The sequence below is a fragment of the Nuphar pumila genome, chromosome 2, assembly GCF_984573655.1.
Source record: "Nuphar pumila chromosome 2, dmNupPumi1.hap1.1, whole genome shotgun sequence".
Classification (NCBI taxonomy): Eukaryota; Viridiplantae; Streptophyta; class Magnoliopsida; order Nymphaeales; family Nymphaeaceae; genus Nuphar; species Nuphar pumila.
The window spans coordinates 129,071,219-129,089,673 of record NC_143250.1 but is presented as its reverse complement, the minus strand read 5'-3'; the positions used below and the strand labels follow the sequence as shown (position 1 = coordinate 129,089,673).

The 18,455-nt window shown below is 38.6% G+C and overlaps 1 protein-coding gene across 1 annotated transcript; it reads right to left on the bottom strand.

The window, feature by feature from the left end:
• Positions 1-1,615: 1,615 nt before the first annotated feature.
• Positions 1,616-5,702, bottom strand: CYP76G1 (cytochrome P450, family 76, subfamily G, polypeptide 1). Its single transcript, XM_089996804.1, has 2 exons — positions 4,619-5,702; positions 1,616-2,503 (listed from the first exon to the last, which is right to left on the bottom strand). The coding sequence occupies exons 1-2, from the start codon at positions 5,510-5,512 to the stop codon at positions 1,892-1,894; spliced, it is 1,506 nt and encodes a 501-aa protein (XP_089852930.1). The 5' UTR covers positions 5,513-5,702; the 3' UTR covers positions 1,616-1,891.
• Positions 5,703-18,455: the final 12,753 nt, after the last annotated feature.

The window sequence follows — 18,455 nt, the reverse complement described above, 5'->3', positions numbered from 1 at the left end:
TGATGAGGGGTTTTTTGGTAAAAGTTCATGGAGTGCACCTTAAATCAGTGAGTTTATGGATATTTTGGGTTTGGATCTAGTGCACAATCAAATTTTTCATCTTTGGATCAGATCTAAATCCGATTTACCTTAGAGTTTGCTCCAATTGCCCTGAAAATGTTCTATTTTCTTTATTTTAACTTAGATTCGAGTGCAATTCGATTCATGGTTTTTCTGCACCTAAATCCATAATTACATCGGTTTTTATCCTTCAAAATACACATAAATGCATGAATAATGTATTTAAATGTTATGCATTTCATGCATCATCAAGCCCCACTCATTGGGGTCACCCAAGGACATTCAAGCCCCTCTAATTAAGGAAGTCGTGTAGACCTCTTTGTTCCTTTCTCCTTAGAATTCTAAATAGGCCTTGTGTGTTGGGCCGCATTAGTGCATTGTGGAGGTGTTTTTCTAAGTTAGAGTAGGCTTTATCTAAAGTAGAGAATTATGAGTTAATATTGCTTTGTTAGATATATGAATGCTTGAGAATTTATAAATGCTTTTATGAAGTTTTCCTTGGACTATAAAAGGGGTTTCCTTTTGTGTTTTGATATGATATATGAAAATTGAATCAAGTTGACTCTCTCTCTCTCAAGAAAACTGCCCTTCTTGGAGGTAGACTCCCTTTATCTCTCTCTCTCCTACCCCCTTGGCCCTTAGGTCTCCTTTCCTCCTTCCTTTCTCTCTGTGAGTTCCTACCCTCTAGACACTTTCACCTTATCTTAGGGCTCATCTGGTTTGTGTAAGGTGGTATCATCCCTTTTAAGGTATGAAATTGCCTAAGTACTAAGTAAAACCAATTTTACTTTTGATAACCTGATTTGATAAAGGTGTTGCATAAGAGCGTGCTATTGTTGCAAAACCTGTGCAGTGGGGTGTCTCCTCAAAACAATGTCTCATGACGTGTTATCCTGACAAAGAAAGCTGAGAAGCTGTTTGGTACCTTTCGCCACTTGAAATAACAAAGGGTACTCTCACCTTAGGGGTGTGTTATTGCACCAAAGGTCACTCCAAAAAATAGTTGAATTTTCATTTTTTATATGAACTTTGATCCCCTCCAAGAAAATGCTGAGTATCTTTTGTAGACCATTCCAAAAACCAGACCCCGTCTTCCATTTGGTGTTTTCACGCCATCTCTAAGACTAGCAGTGTAGTTCATATTTACTTTTTCATAACATTAGAATGAGCTTTCAGTAGGAAAAATCCACCACCATTTAACAAGTAGTGCTTCCTTAAATCTTTTAAGATCCATGATTGCAATGGTAGAGCTACGTGTTTCCAGCTCTTCAGTATTGGTCCCTTGGCCTGGTTTGGACCAGCCCATATAAAATTTTGAATTGTTTTGACCATCCTCTTAACATCCTTCTTAGGCATAGAGAAAAGCTGCATGCCACGAATAGCCATCGAGGATAAAACACATCTTACCAATATAATCCAAGCTGACACTTGAAGATGACGGATGGGATAGATTGCAATCCCCCACCACTATCATTGAATACTAAAATCTGGCTTTTGGAGCCATTTATCTTTAATACGGATAATGAGAAGCTTGTAGTACTCAAAACACACATAATAAATAAACAAACATCTTACATTTCAGAAATGACCCAACATTTTACCAACTGTAAAACACCATCTTATGCAATTAAAGTCTTTTACAACCGAAGGACTCGAAAACTGTAAGCTTTAAATTCAAGTACAACCCCATCTGACAGAAATAATACAAGTGCACCATCTCCAACAAAGCTATCAAACAATGCTGCACCTTATAGTTGTTCAACTATTTAGGCATCAGAAGCACGCTGGGTAGAAGGCAAGCACCAAACTCATACACATGCATGTGACAAGTTTAGCTTATGCGGGGTAAAGGTATTGCCCTCAAGGGTATGGCTTTCTTTAACGTAATTCCCAGTTTCTCACTCATGTCAATCATATCAGGTTTAACTCCCTCTGGCAGAACCCATTCAAATGAATGCAACAAAGTAGCCAAGGTAAGAGGAAGCATTCTATGAGCTAGAGGTAGTCCAAGGCATATTCGCCTGCCCGAACCAAATGGAAGGAGTTCAAAATGCTGGCCCTTGTAGTCAAGATTGGAGTCCAAGAACCTCTCGGGCTTGAAAGTGTTAGGGTCATCCCAAACTTTTGGATCCCTACCAATAGCCCAGGCATTGACAAGGACTTGGGTGTCCTTAGGAATGTAATAGCCCATCATGGTGCATGACTCCATGGCTCTGTGAGGCACCAATAGAGGCACAGGTGGGTGCAGTCTCAATGTCTCCTTGATCACTGCTCTCAAGTATGGCAAGCCACCTATATCTGCCTCTTCCAATTTTCCATTCGGACCGATAACTCCAAAGAGTTCAGCCTGCAACTTGCTCATCAACTTGGGGTTGCGGAGGAGCTCAGTCAGTGCCCATTCCACTGCTCTTGATGTAGTGTCTGTGCCAGCAAAGAACATTTCCTGGACAACGTAGAGAAAAGCATAGTAGAACTAAGCAGCAGTTTTTCATTGGAAACATCTCTAATTAAGCCCTATTTAACAGTCACTTGGGAAAGGCAGTCAGCTTTCCCATGTGAGAAAATGCACTATAGGTTTGAAAGATGTCAAGATCAGACCGGTCATATTGCATATAACCGATCCTTAGTTGGATTCAATTTTGAAAACCCACCATACGTTATGGCCCCACTTATGATTTCCATGCAAGATGCACAGTTCCCAAGTGATATATATATATATATATATATATATATATATATATATATATATATATATATATATAAGAAAATGAAAACTTACCCAATAGAAAACCTCCCAAACCTATCCAATAAAAAATATTTATGGATTTTCTGTGTTTTTTTTGAGATTCTGACCTTACAGATGTATTCAGCATGATTGATTTACTAGAAATAGACACTTAGATCATGTATTTTGGATGGAAAAGTTATATTTGGAGCCTCAAAATTTATGAAATTGTAGGCCGTTGATTTTTTAAACCTTATAAAAATATATCCATGCATCGGAATCAAATGTTCTGAGAATTGATTCCTATAAAAAAAAACACATAGATCACATCTGTAAGGTCAGAATTAAAAAAAAATACAGAAAATATGATAAATGTTTCATATTGGGTAGGTTTGGGAGGTTTTCTATTGGGTAGATTTTCATTCTCATATATATATATATATATATATATATATAGTGAGTGGTAGCTGGGCAACTAGCAGTGGAATGCTGCTGATCATGCATCATGGGGGTGTGATGGTCGCTCAGCCTTTTTTGCCACATAAAATGCTGAAAATAGAATTTTCTACCCAAAAACCACATTTAGCAGTTTTCGCCCACTGCTAAATATTATTTCAGAAAATAAGAAAGGTCCCAGCAGAATTGAGACCTTTAGCGATGCTTCAAAAGTGCCTCTAAGGCTAAAAATTGCGCAAAAGCACATTTTTAGCATTTTTTCACAGTTTTTTGGGCACTGGCCATCTATCACACCCAGCTATGGATGGCCAGCGTGATCCCCCTGGTAGTTGCTTACCTATAGGTTGGGCAGCTACCACTATATATATATATATATATATATATATATATATATATATATATATGAAGCAAGACATTTCTTTTGTATGTGCATATGTATGATATCTTGACTGCTGGGTTGTCTCCAATTCGAATTAATTATAAAATCCAAGCTCTCATAGTACCCATCATTTATGAGGTTTCATTTTCCAGAGCCTAGTCAAAGGGTTCTAATAATATTATAGCTTCTCTATATTGTATAATTTCCCTTCCTTATATATATATATATGGGTTAATATGTGGTGCTATAGAAGGTATGCAACTGTTGAGTATAAATCCCTTATCATCCCTACAAACACCCCACACACATTTGCTAACAGTATGTACAACGTAGTTGGAAAATCATAGGTGCACATTGTATCCACTCAATCCCACCATATACATGTATTCAGCAAGGTTTGAATTTTCGAAGAATCATGCCTTGCTTCACATTTTTACCGAAAGTTTTTTCCTTAAAGTTATGATTTTTTGGCATGTTGTGATCCATTGATCTTTTAAACCCTTGACAATTAAACATACTCATATATTGCCAAAACATAATCCAAATCCTGTTTTCTACTGAACAAACCATGTAGATCATGTCTATAAGGTTAGATTCGGCAAATATGAAAAAAAACGAAAAAAAAATTATTGATTTCCGCTAGATTCTATCTACGGCCATAGCAAATACATTTCCTACGTATATGTACAAATTCTCAAGTTGTGGGTAAGGAGAATGAGGCTAATATAGCTTTTTTTTATAGGCAAGCTGGGGTATGAGGTTAATATAACTGTAAGCCAATCAATCTATGAAGGAAAAAAGAGGTAAATGTGAAAAACAAAATGCCAAAACATCCAATGCAAATACTTTATGGAATCACGAAATTATTTTTTAGAGCTTACTTAAAATAAATGCATGTTTTTCTTTTCAGATAATATTGACATTTTTATCATCTTAATTGGTTTCATGAAACAGAAGAATAGCTTAGTGTTTAAGAAGTAGCAGAAGGAAGAGCTTACCAAGGCAATTGATTTGATGATTGCGGATTCATCTCCACCATTGCTTTCAAAATTCCACAACAAATCCAAATAATCCCTCTTCTTTTCTTTCTCCTGCTTGTTGCTAATTGCTTGGAATTTTTGTCCAGTGAGCTCAGTTGCTATCTCATTGGACTTCTGAAGATGATAACGCATCTTTCGTCTTATACCTTGCGGGTCGAACCACTTTAGAGCGGGTATGAAGTCCGCCAGGTTAGGTTTCCCCAACAATTCCATAACTTTAGCAGTGTGACCATAGAATTCATTTCCTTCCTTGCACTTAGGGTCAATTAAGTTCCTAGAGAACATAAGGTTTCCAAGCAAATTAAAATTCAGTGTGAACACAAATTTTGCCACTTCAACCGACTTCTTGCCATGTTCACTTTCTTCTCTGATGAATCTAACCATTGAGTCTATACATTCACTTCTGACGCTCTCAGTGGCCTGGAGTTTATTGGTTGAAAAAAACTCTACGTTACAAAAACGACGAAGAAAACGCCACGAGGGACCACACTGGGCCGTGATTATGGATCCATGCCCGCCCTCCTTGTTATTAATTTTCATAGTTTCATACAATGTGCGTCCTGCGAGTGCCAAGTCATTGACTTTAAACATCTCGCGAGCTACATCAGATGATGAAACCACAACAGTTCTCATACTTCCTAACCTGAGGGTCATTAGAGGTCCATACTTAGCAGCAAGGGTGCCAAGAACTTGGTGAGACCTTGAGCGTGAACCTAGTTGAAGCAAGTTTCCAAGGATAGGTAAACCATATGGGCCGGGTGGCAAACGAGGGCGTGAACCTTGATATGATACTATAAGCGACACGCATATGCAAAACAATGCAACTACCAACAAGCCTGTATCCAAATTCATGGTGAAAATCCTCTATGACTGGGTTGAAGCTTGATATGATTGGCCAACCTTGGGTTTTCAAAAGTTTTGCTATCGATAGTGCCGTTGATGACTTGTAGACACAGACGTAGAAACACACACAAACAAACAGAGAGAGAGAGAGAGAGAGAGAGAGAGAGAGAGAGAGAGAGAGAGAGAGAGTGCTCTGAATCTTTGACACTCGAGGAGATTATATATAGTGGAGAACAATAAGCCTTTTCAAACTTAATATCTAAGAGAATAGTCGGTTGTTCACGGTCTATATCATATTGTCAATCTGTCACATTCTAATTTAAATACTGAAAACGAATTGAGGAGGAATACCCATTTGCACATTGCCTTTTGAGAAGAACAATTACAATTCAGTCCAGGCAGTTCAATTTGGATTAAAAGTCCTTTTTTTTTAAAGAAAGTAATTCATTCAGCATAAGTAATAAAGTTACAGCAGGAATTGTAAGAAGTGATGAGGTATCATGCCCACAGTCCACGCAAACAGTAATAAAAAACAGGGTCCTGCTAATAGCTGAAGAAAGACCTTACCTTCATTAAGAAGAAAAACACGGAGATGCTGTCTTAATTGGACCACATCAAGTTCCTAGCATATTCTCTTGCAGCAGCCAATCATCATGTCGATGATAGTGATCTTGTTCAAATTGCGCTAAATTGTCTTTCGGTCAAATATGAGAGCTTCATCACTTCGTTCACCACAGGGCCATCTACTCGTTCCTTCAAAGATCTATAAGATCTACTCATCAACTAAGAGCAATGAGTGCTTATGTTGCATCCAAAGCAACCCGAAGCACAAGAAAGTTCTCTCACTGCCTCCAACATCTCAAGAGCCATTAGTCGTGGGCATGGATTATATCATGGATGAGGCAGGGGCCAAGGAAGAGGCTACTCAGGGAATTGACAACAACCACACACTAATCAAGGTTCTCCAAATTCCCAAAATCAAAGAGGGCCCCCTATGAGTATTGTGGAAACTGTGGGCACATCACCAAAAACTATTGGACATGCCCAAAGTCTTCTCAGTTATGTCCCTGCAACAAAGCACCGATGAGTACTGACATCCTGACACTAGTACAACAAATCACCTAACTATACATGACTAGCCTTCTCTAACAAATCCTAATAACAAGGCAACGAGTCTATTATGATCGGCAATGTTAAGACTATTCATATTTCAAACACAAGTGACTTAGTTTTATCATCTAATGGCTCTAAATTTGACTTGAAAAATGTCCTGCATGCTCTCGTCATTACAAAAAATCTCTTATATGTGAGCCAATTGACTGAGGATAATGATTGATTTTTTGATTCACCTCTTTTGAATTCGTTATTAAGGATCAACATACAAGCAAGATACGACTCCAGGGTTTGAAAACCAGAACATGTTTTTATCTAATTAAGGCTAGTGAATCTCATATGATGGCACCCTATGTAGGAAAGAAAACATCCTTTGATCTATGCATCAACGGCTTGACCACACAAATAAGAAAGTTTTTTTTCTTCTGAATTTTGCAAATGTCATTGCTTTTAACGGGGACAAACGAATAAAGGTACATTTGAGTTGCTTAGTTGAAAAAGTTCACATGCTTCCTTTTGGTCGCTCTCAGTCTAGCATGTCTCATCCTCTTGAGTTGCTGCATGCCGATATTTGGGGGCTAGCTTCGGTGGTGGTCTCAGGAAGATTTTCAATACTATCTTAGTTGTGGATGATTTCACACGATTTTCATGGATTTTTCCTATGCAATATAAATCTCAAGTGTTTGGTTGTTTTAAGAATTTCAAACTTGTCATTGAAAACCAAAGTGGATTTGTTATTAAATCCTTTCAATCCATAATGATGGTGAATTTATTAGTTATGATTTTAAAAATTTTTCTTCAAAATCATGAAATCTTTTACAAATTCTTATGCCAACACACACCAAAGCAGAATGGGCTAGTCGAGCGCAAATATAGGCATATCATGGAAACCAGTCTCAATATGTTTAATGGTGCCTCTCTATTGTATGAGTTTTGAGTTGATGCCTTCCGTACACCAACATACATAATCAACAGGTTACCCACCTTGATCCTAAAATGCAAGTCGCCCTATGAGTTGTTTTTTAAGCACCTATTCGTGCCTTTGGTTCCCTCTGATACCCTCTTGTCATCCCCTACAACACATCTAAATTTTAGCCCAAAACCAAGGCTTGCCCCGTCCTCAGCTATGCCTCTTGGCACACTCTATGATCCTCGCTTTCACATCACATGTATTTTTAGGCATGTCTACTTTGACGAGTCCTCCTCCCGGTTCTCGCCTTTACTTCATCATCCCTCGCGAACCTCTCCCAATGGGGACTTCCTAATCTTGTTATCCTCATCTTCACTTATGATAGGACTGACAACCCTTATCACCCACTCAATCCAGCTGAGAGGGTGGTGTATGTTCGCCCCCGATGATTCACTGAATCCCACGTCTGTGTTCGGGGCTTTGAATGAGCACCACGTATACAAGCACATGGGGCTCGTATTCCCGTGTATGTTGACATAACTTTGCATCGGACTCTGGTGTTGTTGCAAAGACTTAAGTACCCTTTCTTGCTATTCTTTTCATAAAGTGATGGTTTGAGAAAATGACAAAAATGCCCTTCATTCAAAAAAGAAAAAACAAACAGTTCAAAAAAAGGACAAACATGTCCTCCATCCAGAAAGTCGAGGATGATGTTGACTCTTCAAAGTCTTCTTCTTTTTCTGTTCAAAAAAAGGACAAACATGTCCTTTATCTAGAAAGTCGAGGATGATGTTGACTCTTCAAAGTCTTCTTCTTCTTTCTTCGTAAAACACTATAAAACATTCTCTCTCTCTCTAGAGAAGAAATCAAGGGAAATAAAGAGTTTTTCCTGAAGAAGGCCATGAACATCAACCCTCTCACTCTCTCTCCCTTCTCTCTCTACTTCTGTGCACATCCAACAGACGATCCTACATTGCTCCATTGCCATCTTCTTCTTCTTCCTTCTTCGTAAAACACTGTAAAACCCTCTCTCTCTCTAGAGAAGAAATCAAGGGAGGTAAAGGGTTCCTCCTGGAGAAGGCCATGAACACCAACCCTCTCACTCTCTCTCCCTTCTCTTTCTACTTATGTGCCTGATTTAGAGTTTTTGCCCTTACAGAAGGGGGGTCCGGGGGCTCCAGGGGGGGCGCCCCTGGCGGGGGGCTCGGGGGGCAGCGCCCTCCGGACCAAATTTTTTTAGGGCCTTCCAACAATGATTTGTAGTATTATCGGGCTTTCGTACAACAATTTGTAGTATTTTTGGGTCTCTAACGAAATGCTATAGTGATTTGCAGAAGACACTACAAATCGCTATAGCGATTTGCGGAAGACACTACAAATCGCAAATCGCTATAGCGATTTGTAGTGTCTTTTGTAAATCGCTATATCGATTTGTAGATTCTTACGCAAATCGCTATAGCGATTTGTAGATTCTTCCGCAAATCGCTATAGTGATTTGTAGTGTCTTCCGCAAATCGCTATAGCGATTTGTAGTGTTATTCAGTAAGCAAATAGCTGTAAATCACTACCCGAATTAGGACCAACTTGTCAGGACCATATCTCCCTAACCAGAGGTCATATTCCAAATCCGTAAAAAGTGGTGTCTTCGTTATTGAGTCTAGTTTATTTCTGTAAATTTTCAGTGATTTCTATTGTCATTTTATTCCCCATTTTAACTTCAACGATACATTACAACCACAATCATCAAAAGAAAGATTGCCCAAGCTAAGAGTCTTGAGAGAGTAGAGGAGGGCCTCACCACCCACCAAACAACAAAAAATACAACGACTCAACTTTAAGTGCAGTAAGTACCCAGAGTCGAATAAATTTAGAAGCAGCTCATCAGTAAGGACCCACAACAGTCAATGTGCAGGTCAGTCGATGCTTGATGGAGCAATGTAGGATCTTCTGATGGATGTGCACAGAAGCAGAAATAGAAGGGAGAGTGAGAGTGAGAGGGTTGATGAGCCCCCGGACCCCCCTCCTGTAAGGGCAAAAGGCCATGAACACGCTGAGAGGAGCCCTCAGACCCCCCTTCTGTAAGGGTAAAAGCTCTAAATCAGACTCCATAACTCTTCAAGTTGAATGATGCTACCCACACTAGGAGGAGCTCTCAGACCCCCATTTCTGTAAGGGTAAAAACTCTAAATCAGACTCCACAACTTTTCAAGTTGAATGATGCTACCCACGCTGGGAGGAGCCCCCAGACCCCTCTCCTGTAAGGGTAAAAACTCTGAATCAGGATTTACAACTCATTTAGTTGAATGATGCTACCCACGCTGGGATGAGCCCCCAAACCCTCCTCCTATAAGGGTAAAAACTCTGAATCAGGCTCCACAACAGTCAATGTGCAGGTCAGTCGGTGCTTGATGGAGCAATGTATGATCTTCTAATGGATGTGCACAGAAGCAGAAATAGAAGGGAGAGAGAGAGTGTGAGAGTTGAATGATGCTACCCACGCTGGGATGAGCCCCCAAACCCTCATTCTGTAAGGGTAAAAACTTTGAATCAGGCTCCACAACAGTCAATGTGCAGGTCAGTTGGTGCTTGATGGAGCAATGTATGATCTTCTAATGGATGTGCACAGAAGCAGAAATAGAAGGGAGAGAGAGAGTGAGAGGGTTGATGTTCATGGCCTCCTCCAGGGGAGATTTTTTTCTCGGATAATCCTGCAGTGCAGAGACTGGGTCTTAAATAATCATCTTCGGGGCACTTAAGTCTTTACAACCACTCCTTTTCAAGAACCGTCATTTTTTTTGCACCAATGGAGGAGAGGGTACTTAAGTCTTTGCAATCACATCAAACTCCAACACTAATTAATGCTGACAAACATGGGGATACGAGACGCGCATGCTTACATATGTGGTGCTCTTTGGGACCCCAAACATGAGATGTAGCTAACTGCCCTGTTCGGGGGGGGGGGGGGGGGACATATAACCTGCTTTGAATCCAGCTACCCCCTCCCCAATGTTGAGTCAGATTCTAGTTCGATCGAGCTTATCTCCTTGCCTGTGCCTAGGCCAGCTCTGTTCTCACCACTCCTATCAAGCAGTCTGAGGTCTACTATACCCAGCGTCAGCAATGCTCACAACCCAAGTTCAACTCTCGTGTCTTACCGTACCTTCCCTACTTCAACCATCCCTAACCTGGTTCAACATATCTTCTGTCCAACCGATCATGTTCACCCAATGGTCACTAAGCCCATAATGAGTTCCCTCAAACACTAGTCCTTTCTGTCCACACTCTATCCCATTTCTTTAGCCTGCTTTAACATAGAGCTACTTGAACCAGAACCAACTTCTTTCAAACAAAGCTTGCTTCAACACAGAGTTATAAGTATTTGGCTTATGCTACCTCCTGTCTCAAAATGTTTCTCAGTGAACTTGGCTTCCTGTCTCCAACACTATTTGTTCTTTGGTACGATAATATTGGCACTTTGTATCTAACTACCAATCTGATTTTTCATGTCTGAACCAAGCACGTTGAGATAGACTTTCATTTTGTTTATAATCATGTCAATCATGTTTGTTTCGTCTGGTTCGACCATCAGCTGTTTCGTCTGGTTCGACGATCAGCTAGCTGATGGTCGAGAGGGTGGTGTATGTTCTCCCCCGATGATTCACTGAATCCCACGTCTATGTTCGGGGGTCCGAATGAGCACCACATATGTAAGCACATGGGGCTCGTATTCTTGTGTATGTTGACATCACTTGGCATCGAAGTCTGGTGCAGTTGCAAAGACTTAAGTACCCTTTCTTGCTATTCTTGCCATAAAATGAAGGTTTAAGAAAATGACAAAAATGTCCTTCATTCAAAAAAAGGGAAACAAACGGTTCAAAAAAAGGACAAACATATCCTCCATCCAGAAAGTCGAGGATGATGTTGACTCTTCAAAGTCTAAACAACGAAACAAACCTTAGCCGACGATCCGATGGTGATCCAGCGAAACGAACCTGAGCCATAAAAAATGTATGTTTGAACTTTTCGTCGTCATCTTCTTCTTTTTCATTCTCTGTAAAACACTATAAAACTCTCTCTCTCTCTAAAGAAGAAATCAAGGGAGGCAAAGAGCCGACAATTCGATGGTGATCGTCATCCTCTTTCTACTAGCAGTGGCCAGAATGTTGCTCTCGTCCAGCGCAAAACCGACTGCAGTGGCTCCTCCTCTGCCTTCGAGGGACACCTACAATGGAATCTTCCTCCAGTACACCTACAATGGAGTATGCTGCTCTGGTCCAGCGGGCAACCGACTGCGGTGGCTCCTCCTTCGCCTTTGAGGGACGCATACAACAGAATCTTCCTCCAGTACACCTACAACGAAGTACAGCCTCCGGCTTCCCCATTATGAACCTCAAGACTGCCATTGGGATGGTTGTCAACTACAGCCTGATCACGACGAAGATCGTGCTCAAGGGGCGGTGTTCGGCATCGCGATTTATGAAAATCACGTCGTGTAAAAAAAATGGCAAATCGCATAGCAAAAAAATAAATAAATGGCAAATCGCTATGTGATTTCGTAAATCGCTATATCGAGTAGCAATTTACGAAAATCATGTAGCAAAAAAATGGCAAATCACTATGTGATTTTCGTAAATCGCTATATCGAGTAGCGATTTACGAAGATCACGTAGCAAAAAAATGGCAAATTGCAAAATCGAGTAGCGATTTATGAAAATCGGGTAGCAAAAAAATAAATAAATGATAAATCGCTATGTGATTTTTGTAAATCGCTATATCGAGTAGCAATTTACGAAAATCACGTAGCAAAAAAAAATGGCAAATCACTATGTGATTTTGGTAAATCGCTATATCAAGTAGCGATTTACGAAAATCACGTAACGAAAAAAATGGCAAATTGTAAAATCGAGTAGCGATTTATGAAAATTGCACAGCGAAAAAAAATGACAAGTCGAGTAGCGATTTACAAAAATTGCAAAGCAAAAAAAAATAGAAAAATCATGGGAAAGGGTGTTACAAAAACCTCGAGCAAGAAACAACCGAAGGAAACATGAACACCACAATTAAACAAAACACTTTATTGTTTTTTTCGATAGTTACAAGAGGAAAAGAAAAGAAAAAATTTATACAAGGCCCCAAAGAAACAACCGAGGGACCCGCGCCGGGGGAAGCCCCCGGACCCCCCTCTTGTAAGGGCAAAAACTCTGAATCAGGCTCCACAACTTATCAAGTTGAACGATGCTACCCACACTGGGGGAGCCTCAAACCCCCCTCTTGTAAAGGCAAAAACTCTGAATCAGGCTCCACAACTCATCAAGTTGAACCATACTACAATTAGTGTGCAGCTCATGCGGTGCTTGATGGAGCAATGTAAGATCAGTGAGAGGGTTGATGTTCATGGCCTTCTCCAGGGGGGATTCTTTTCTCGGATAATCTTGTAGTGCAGGGACTAGGTCTTAAATAACTATATTCAGGGTATTTAAGTCTTTGCAACCACTATTTTTCTAGAATCGTTGTGTTTTTTGGCACCAATGGAGGAAAGGATACTTAAGTCTTTGCAATTGCATCAAACTTCAACACTAATTAATGCTGACAAACATGGAGATACAAGCCGCACATGCTTACATACGTGGTGCTCTTTGAGACCCCCCGAACATGAGATGTAGCTACCTGCCCTGTTCGGGGGGGGGGGGAGAGAACATATAGCTTGCTTCGGTCTAACCAAACTGCTCCTACTAGGCAAATTCAGTTTTATTCGTACTAAGGTCAATGTGAGGGACCCCACGCTGAGCTTGCCGGGGCATGTTAAGGAAACCGATTCCTGTCACAAGGAAAGACAAACGCACCCAGTGGATTCCATCCAAATCAATGAAGAAAAGGATAAGGCAAGGCAAACGCGCGGGATTCAACCTTCTCAGTTGATTCTTAGAAAACGAAAAGGAAAGTGATCTATGTGATCACATTTTCAATTATGATTTTGTATATTTTGTAATCAATTATTCAGTTTTTGTAAACAAGCTGGACGTCTATCCTAGACTCCATCTTTGTAACAAATGTTCACATATATTGAAATTCCTCTCATCTAACGGTGGGCAAGTGTCCCCTCTTTAGTGTCTTCCCCAGTAATGAGAAAAGAAAGGTTGGTGGCATGTCCAAAAGACGTGTCAAATATTGATAGAAGAGACGTAATATATAGACACATGGGGGCGGGGGGGAGACAAATAATAGTGACATAACTTCCACTGGTAACGTCATCCATCCATTTAAGGATGATGTTACGGTTGTTTGGGTTATCATGAATGCGTCATTCCATTATGATGTTCAAAAGTTGAAAAATTAGGTCAGTGAAACACTGTACTGATTGAGGGTCACTTCAAGGAATTCATTTTTCTTTGATAATGTACCTCGTTTTGAAAGGTTTTCATTGCATGGCTCATATTAAAAACATTCTTGGTAGGGGAATTGCTTGAGTTAGTAGACTGGGATTTAAACTGATTTAGAACAACGCATCTCCAAGTTTAAACCTAGATGCTGCAGGTGACCAATGAGGTTCTGCTTGCACACCATATATTGAAGAGAAGACTGAATGAGTTTATTGAACGAGGGAAAAAAATTATTAAAGGAATATAGTGATTACACTGATCAGTTCCACCATAAACCTTTCAAGAAAAAATCCTAACCTTGGCTTCATAAATCCAATAAACTTCCAGAAATGGGTTAGCATTCAAATTGATGGAAAATGATAAGACAGTGCAAGAAAATGAGAAACTTAGAAACTTCCTTTTATCTTTATCTTTTTTTTGGGACATGAACGAAGGGGTTTACCCATTCTAACGCATATCATTAGAGCTGATCAGTAATTTCTCAGACAATAATAATTCGACCACAGTTTTTTTTGGTTGGACAATTATTTGGTCAAATGTATTGCCTGTATATTAAAGTCTGGAATATAATAAATGTCCACAAAGATAGGTACAGGACAAGAAATATAAAAAGATTAGCGATCGGATGAATTTGGCATTACTCATGGTTCTTCTTTCTCTTCATATTTTTAACAAAAGAAGATATGTAACGATATGTATTACAGTGGGAGAACCCCTTGGTGCCAACGTTGAAGTATCAGTTTTCATAGTTGACTTTCTTGATCTAGAGATGGCAATAATGCTCAGTGTGGGGCGTCCTCGTCCCAACGTGGAGGCCAATTTACTTGGATTGCTAGGCAAGTTGTAGTCGCCCCGGCCGATGGATTCATTAATAGAGAAGATAGGAATTCGTGGCTATGAGTAAGATTCAGGATCCAACTTGCCAAGAGCAGCAATGCTTTTTGGAAACATGAAAAAGCATGCTTTAGATTACCCAACTGTACTGTAATCGAGATCATGGTTGGCATTCTCAGAACCAACTCGTTGTCCGACCAACCCACCTGTCAACTCAGTGACTTGAACCAGTCCTAGTATTTTTTATTTTAATTCATTAAAAATAACTAATAATATACGATTTATAATATAAAACATTAGAAAATTAACATAAAAGCGTGTTTTGTTATTAATAATAATAAATATAAAACATATAACTTAAAAAAATATATGTCAGTGTGTGCATAGAAAATATCGGATATATTTTCAAAATATTGCCAAAAAAGCGATATTTGCAAAGTATCATAATATATTTGATAAAATGTAAATATCACAATCTAATAGCGATATTTATGTTTTGGACATGACATTTTCAAAAAATGTAGATAGAGAGTTGACTGCGTGAGAGTTATTTAAAATGCATTAAAATAGTGCCATTTTCAGTGAATACAATATCACTTGTTATCATTATTTTACTATTAAACATTATCATTTAATTCATTATACCCCTCTCTCTCCCACGGGTCCCCATTGAATATTAATGTTCCCTCTCCTCCCACCACTCTCCTCCCACCAAGAATATGAAACGTTAAAATAAAAACATGTACATAAGACATATTTTCGCAAGTACCTGTGTGCATTTGTATAGGTAGGGAGGTTGAGGCAATATTGCCAGTTCATCAGACGAGTAGATCAATCCGGTACTCGGGCCGAGCACATAACAAAGTAATCGGCCCATGCAAAGTACAGAAAATAACTTCATCAAAAAAACAAAAAATAAAAGCAAAATAACTGCATGTGACGACGGCCTTCGCTGTTTCATGCGGCAAATTCTGCGTTTTGTGTGGGCCGAGTTATACCTAACAAAGTGTAAGGGTGATGTAAAAAAGTGCATTCACCTCAACAGAGGTTCCAAAAGTAGTGACTAAAATTTAGGAAGTGAAAGTATGGTAATAGTTAGAAAAAGTGGTTTCCTTGTTTTAAGGACATAGGGTTGTGGTAGAAGTTATCAGAGTTCAGTTATTTACTTTTTCTCCTTATAAATAGTGCAATGTATTTTGTTTTACTGTGTGAAATGAAAAGTTGTTTTTTAGTTTCAAGGCTATCGTAGTAGCTAGTAAGAGTATCATTTCTTTACATTTTTTTTTATGCTTTACGTGACATTAACTATAGTAATTAGTTGATTTTTACTAACATTTGTGGTATCAAAGCAGCCAGGTTCCGACTTAACTTGGTGTTGTGTTTGTGAAGAAAAAGTGTGCAAGGAAATTAGACAGAAAAAGGTTATACGTGTGGGCTAAAACTGGAGTAAGAAATATTTATGAAAAATCGGTATCGTGACTAATTCTAATACTCTCAATATATCACAGTTTTAATGCTAATTTTTAATTATGAGAATTATGAGTTTTGAAGTATTAAGATGAAAACCTTTTTCATCTCACAAGAACTCTGGGATTTGGTAGAAAATGGTTATGCAGAAATTGAATCCTTCAAAAAGAAAAATGAAATTAAAGAATGTTGAAAAAAGGATGCTAAAGCCTTGTTAGTATTGCAGCAAGCAATGGTGGACACCATTTTTCTCAAAATTGTTAATACTACTAGGTCCAGGGAGGCGTGAACCATTCTCAAACAAGAGTTTCATAGTGATAGCAAAATCACAATAGTAAAGCTTCAAACTTTGCGCAGAGAATTTGAAACTTTCACAATAAAGGGAGGTGAGTCGGTTTAATTTTTTTTTTAAAAACTTTTAGTTGTTGTGAATCAAATGAGAATTTTTGGTGAATTTATTTCTAATCAGAAAGTCATTAAAAAAGTTTTAAGATCTTTACCCTCTAAATATGATCATGTTCTTACTACAATAGAATAGTCCATGAACCTTTCAGTTTATACACTTAATGAGTTAATGAGTTTTCTTTTAGCACATTAGCAACGTATAAATAGGTCATCTGAAAGCACATTAGAGCAGGCTTTTTTATCTAAAGTTGAAGTTAAAGAAAATAGTGAACCCAAGAATTACGGACAAGGTTGTGCACATAGGGGTTGCCATGGCGGCTATCGTGGTCAAGGAAGAGGACGAGGTAGGTTCAATATGAACTACCAAAAATACAACAATAGTGATAAAGGTAATCCAAATTATAAAGGAAAATAATGTTATTTTTGCAAAAAAATTGGACATGTTGAGGCAAATTGTTTTGAAAAAATAAAACAACAAGCAAATATTGTAGAAGACAAAAATATTTTTCTTACTTGTATAGATTCTAATATAAGTAAGAATGATATATGGTTTTTTGATAGTAGATATAATAACCATATGACAAGAAAAAAGAGTCTCTTTCAATATATTGATGAATCAGTGAAATCAGAGGTTTGACTTGGGGACAAATCAAGTTCAAGTTGATGACAAAGGAACAATAGTAATGAAAACAAAATCAGGTATTAAAAATTTAATTTATGAAGTATATTATTTTCCTGGTTTGGCACAAAATTTTCTTAGTGTGGGGCAGTTGATTCAAAATGGCTACACGCTTTTATTTGATAAAGGTGCATGTGAGATTAAAAGATATGGGCAGCTTATTGCTAAAATTCAAATGGTTCAAAATGGAATGTTTTCTCTTGAAATTTTCTGTTTTAAAAAGTATGCGTTGGCAACCAACGTTGATGAGCAATCTATTCTTTGGCATCTGTAATATGGTCACTTGCATTTTAATGGGCTGAAATCGTTAAGCCCAAAGAATATGGTTCTTGGATTACCTTTCATTAGTTTTTCAAAAAATGTTTCTAAATTATGTGTTTATGAAAAACAACACCAATAACCATTCCTAGTTGAAAAAGCATGGAGAGCTAAAAGGCCATTGAAATTAGTGCATGCTAACATTTGTGGCCCAATGAGAACCAAGTCAATGAATAATAATAAATATTTTTTTGTTATTCACTGACGATTTTTCTAGAATGAGTTGGGCATATTTTCTTTCAAAAAAATCAGAAGCCATTGAAAAGTTTAAAGAATTCAAGATTTTTGTTAAAAATGAAAGTGGGTATGCCATAAAAGTTCTTCGTACAGATAGAAGTGGTGAATTTTTGTCTGACAGTTTAAGTCTCTTTTGTAAGCAAAATGGCATCCACAAGCAATTGATAGTGAGAAAGATCTCTCTCTCTCTCTCTCTCTCCCACGGGTCCCCATTGAATATTAATGTTCCCTCTCCTCCCACCAAGAATATGAAACGTTAAAATAAAAACATGTACATAAGACATATTTTCGCAAGTACCTGTGTGCATTTGTATAGGTAGGGGGGTTGAGGCAATATTTCCAGTTCATCAGACGAGTAGATCAATCCGGTACTCGGGCCGAGCGCATAACAAAGTAATCGGCCCATGCAAAGTACAGAAAATAACTTCATCAAAAAAACAAAAAATAAAAGCAAAATAACTGCATGTGACGAAGACCTTCGCTGTTTCATGCGGCAAATTCTGCGTTTTGTGTGGGCCGAGTACCTAACAAAGTGTAAGGGTGATGTAAAAAAGTGCATTCACCTCAACAGAGGTTCCAAAAGTAGTGACTAAAATTTAGGAAGTGAAA